Here is a 4,096-nt window from a genome sequence, read left to right on the forward strand (position 1 = left end):
AGAGTGAATATGGGGGTCTGATTGAAAGAGTGAGGATGTAGGATGAATAAAGAACTAAGAAGCATGTCCCCTCTCACTCTACGTTTCAGAGAGAGAGAGAGAGAAAGAGAGAGAGAGAGAGAGAGAGAGAGAGAGAGAAAGAGAGAAAGAAAGATTTTTTCTCAATTTTAATTAATAAAAAACATTTGAATAAATATAAAAGAAATTATAAAAAAAAAAAAAAAAAAAAACAAATATATGGGTATAATAGTCTTTTTATGTTGATAGGGACAAAAAACAATAGAAAGATCAAATTTTAGACTAGTGGTGCACCAACATTTCGTTTTGGATCAAAAACACATAAATTTGCTAACCACAGGGACCATTTTTGCAATTTTGTCATAAAATGATAAACATGTGAAATGATAGCAAATGATTTAATTAACAAGATAAAGCTCAAAATAAAGCAAAGGAACATGCAATCACATGTTTCAAAGATAAGATTAAACCTTTGATCTTGAGGACTATATAGAGTCGGAAAATAAGGCACCTCGACATGTTGTGGTGGCCTCGACGCATCCCTTGCCCCGAGGTTAGTATGTAGAGCTTGGAAGCCTCCCTTGATTATACCATGGAGCATGATAAAAGAAGTTACTTTGGCTCTTACATGGGCGGATGTATCAGAGGATCCGAGGGTTGGCATCCACTAAAGTGGGTCATCTTTTAAGACCAAAATTACACAACGTTTACTCATTGAAATGAACTTAAGTAGCTACGAAAACAAAGATCAAATCTAAACAAAATTGAAGAACACAAACAGCATTGTAATAGAGTTTGACGTTGTGCTTAATAAAGTGAGACATGATTTGCCAAATCATTAAAATGATTGAATGATGTTAAACATTGGTTTTGCAATTTTCCGCTAATAAAAGAACGAGCATTTATTTTATGTAAACTTTTGGCAAATTGTCATGGTCGGGCAAAATGGTGCTGGTATATAAACTGAAGTGGTATTATATTTATGCTTCTGATTCCTATGTTTTAACATCATTTGTCTTGTATTTTATTATCAGGTAATTTTCATTTAATTTAATGAAAATTTTAGTTTTGTATATATTAGATTGTTTTTTTTTAATAACAATAAAAATAAAAAAAATGTTGCACAACCCCTCACCCCCTTCCCCTAAATGGTAAGAAATTGAAATGAAACGACAAAAATAACGTCTATACGTCTAGCCAACCAAACTTTTCCTCAAAAAGTTTAATCATATTCATAGGCCGAAATATGTCAACAAATTGTTTGAAAAATTGTTTAGCGGCATAAAAGATTGGTGATGAAGATTAGCAACGCAAACGACTATTGTATGAAAGTTGGATTATAGTCCCTCTCAAATGGAAATTCGAACTTGGGCAATCATCATAAATAATTAGAGTTGTTCATACTTTTAAAAAAAAGTTTAAACTATTAGGTTTGATAGTGTAGGTGTTCCCAAAATGGATAGTGTACGGGTTTTCTTGGTTTTATCATACCTCTTAAGGTATGGGCTTCTTGTTAATTTACCCGTCTCATCATATTTCTTGGGCTAGGTGGTATGGCCTGATTTAGGTCACCAAAAATCAACCTTGGGAATATTTATGCCATTATTCATTTATGTGTTGAAAATGACACTTTTAAGGTTGTTCAAAGCAAACCCACATAGAAGAAAGACAATCTACAATTTAATCACGTATTAATCATCCTATCCACAAAACCAACACATTTAGAAACAAAAATCAAAACAATAAACAAATTTTATTTTATCCTCTTCTTTCTAAGTTGACTTTGTAAACTCACCATTAGACTCTTCCACAGACTTTGTAAAATCACCTTTAGACTCTTTTACTGCGTTTGGAAAACCCGAAGGAGACTCTTCTTCTGCAACTTTATCTTCGTCTTTCACAGCTTTTATAACCAGAAGAGCCAACAATGGATAACTTACAGACGTAAGTACCCAATTCACAATCAATTGAGTCATGTATGGCACTTTGTGCGTATCGATTTGCCAAGCCACTGCTCCTCCTGCACTCTGCACCCCCTTGTAAAACCCCACATACCTGCAACACCATTATTATAAGATTTCTAAATCTTTCTCAACAAACAATGAGAAGAATTGCTTGAAATAGATGGATAGATAGATTATTACCTGCTAAGAATGGCGGAATCATCGGCCAAAGCACCAATCACCCAGTAAATCATGCTCTGAAACATTGCGTCTAATAAACCGTAACTGAAATAAAGCACAAACGGTCCGGCGAAATCGCTGCCGGAGTTCTTGAAATCCAGAATTTTCACTGTCTTGCTCACCACATCATGGTGGTTATAACCCCTTTGATTAAACATCCCGCCGATCCAAATCCCCGTGCTGAGCACCGCCACAACTCCGATTCCAGCCAACCCCCTCGTCTTCCTGCTTTTGAAGCTGAAATCCATGATGTAACCGATCATTACAGACCCAATCATCTGGGCTCCCCAATAGAACACGTTGTTTAATCCTCTGGTTCTGAGAGTAAACAGGGCTCCGTTCACGTTATTGAATTGATAACTGTAGAAGAAGTTACTCCCCCATGCTGCCGGTATGATTAACAACATCTTCCAGTTGGTGAAGAGTTTCGCGATTGCCACTGATTCAGTCATCACATTGGAGTACGTAATGTTGGTACAACGAGACCCATCGTTCCGAATTACTTTTCTCGGGTGTAAAATTGCTAGCGAGAGTAGGGTTCCTATCGTCATAAAAACCATAAATCCGATGTATGTTCCGTCGTTGACGGAAACCGCATCTTCGCGGTTGTAATTCATGATGAAGGGTATGAGACCACCGATGACTCCACCCATGTTGAAGATGCTCCAGAACATAGAGATGTATGTTCCTTTACGGTGGGTAGGTGGGTATGAGGTCATGATAGCTCCCTGGCCAGCCCAGAGGAGACCGGCGCCGACACCGAGAAGAGCGCCGGCTACGATGGCGAAAGCTTGATGTTTGTGGTGGTTGTAGTAGAGGAAGGATCCAGCGTAGAGGATGTATGTGGAGCAGCCGGCGAAGAGGGTGAGTCTGGGACCAAGGATGTTGTAGATTCCGCCGCCGAGAATGCCGAAGATGGCGAAGGTGGTGTAGAGAGCGGTGTTGGCATTATTCGCGGCGGTGTGGTCAACCTGACCACCACCACCCATGCCGGATAAGGCGTTGAACATGCCTGGGCAGCAAAAACAGACTAATCCGATTAAACCTACTTGAATGAGAGGAGAATTGTATCTGAAAAGGGAGTTTTTAGTCCCATCTGCGACTGAGACTGGTGATCCAGTTTCTTGGTCTCCTTTTGCAACCATTATTGATTGCTTGGAGATAATGTTTGAGAGAGAGAGAGAGAGAGAGAGAGAGAGAGAGAGAGAGAGAGAGAGAGAGAAATGTTGAAAGAGTAGTGAGGAAAGAGTGACAGACTTTAGGAAGACGCAAGAATGAATTTATGGCGATGGACAAGACAACTAAGGCGAATTAATAAATGAAAGGTCGACAAAAACAAAGAAAGACAAAGGGTTGAATGACATGTACAATTTATTAATATTAAAATAAATGGACAGACGGCAAATTTTCATTTCAAGTTTTATTTAAATATTTTTATATCAGTCCCTGCGATTTGCATAGATGTTCCATATTACACCCATAGTTTTTTATAAATAGTTTTAAATTATTTAATCTTTTAGTTTTTATTATACATGTATATGTTTTAAATAGTTTCAAATTACTATCTTATTTGTTTTTTTAAGAGTTATTATATAATTATACCACTAGTCTATATAAATATAAATAAACATATTTCTTTTATTTATCAACACTTTATCAACAATAGTGTAGAAAACGAAAAAAATCAGTTTTTATAAAATATCTCAAAATAATTAGTTTTTATTATAAACTATCAAATAGATAAAATATTTCAGTTTTTTTTTAAAGGCAATATGCAACCTACTACAAAATTGAAAATCAAAAGTGGCGGATTTTGTGGAAGTATGCATTCTGTTGAACAATATATATCATTTCTCATCCAATATAATATTTTTGTTTGAAATTATGCACGAACA

General features: G+C 36.5%; 1 protein-coding gene across 1 annotated transcript; it reads right to left on the bottom strand.

Moving 5' to 3' along the window:
* Window positions 1-1,676: 1,676 nt before the first annotated feature.
* On the bottom strand, window positions 1,677-3,453 carry LOC145085930 (UNC93-like protein 1). The gene is made up of 2 exons (XM_079023626.1): window positions 2,163-3,453; window positions 1,677-2,073 (listed from the first exon to the last, which is right to left on the bottom strand). The coding sequence occupies exons 1-2, from the start codon at window positions 3,344-3,346 to the stop codon at window positions 1,791-1,793; spliced, it is 1,467 nt and encodes a 488-aa protein (XP_078879752.1). The 5' UTR covers window positions 3,347-3,453; the 3' UTR covers window positions 1,677-1,790.
* Window positions 3,454-4,096: the final 643 nt, after the last annotated feature.

Source organism: Lactuca serriola, chromosome 2, assembly GCF_051521515.1.
Source record: "Lactuca serriola cultivar US96UC23 chromosome 2, Lser_US96UC23_V15, whole genome shotgun sequence".
NCBI classification, from domain to species: Eukaryota; Viridiplantae; Streptophyta; class Magnoliopsida; order Asterales; family Asteraceae; genus Lactuca; species Lactuca serriola.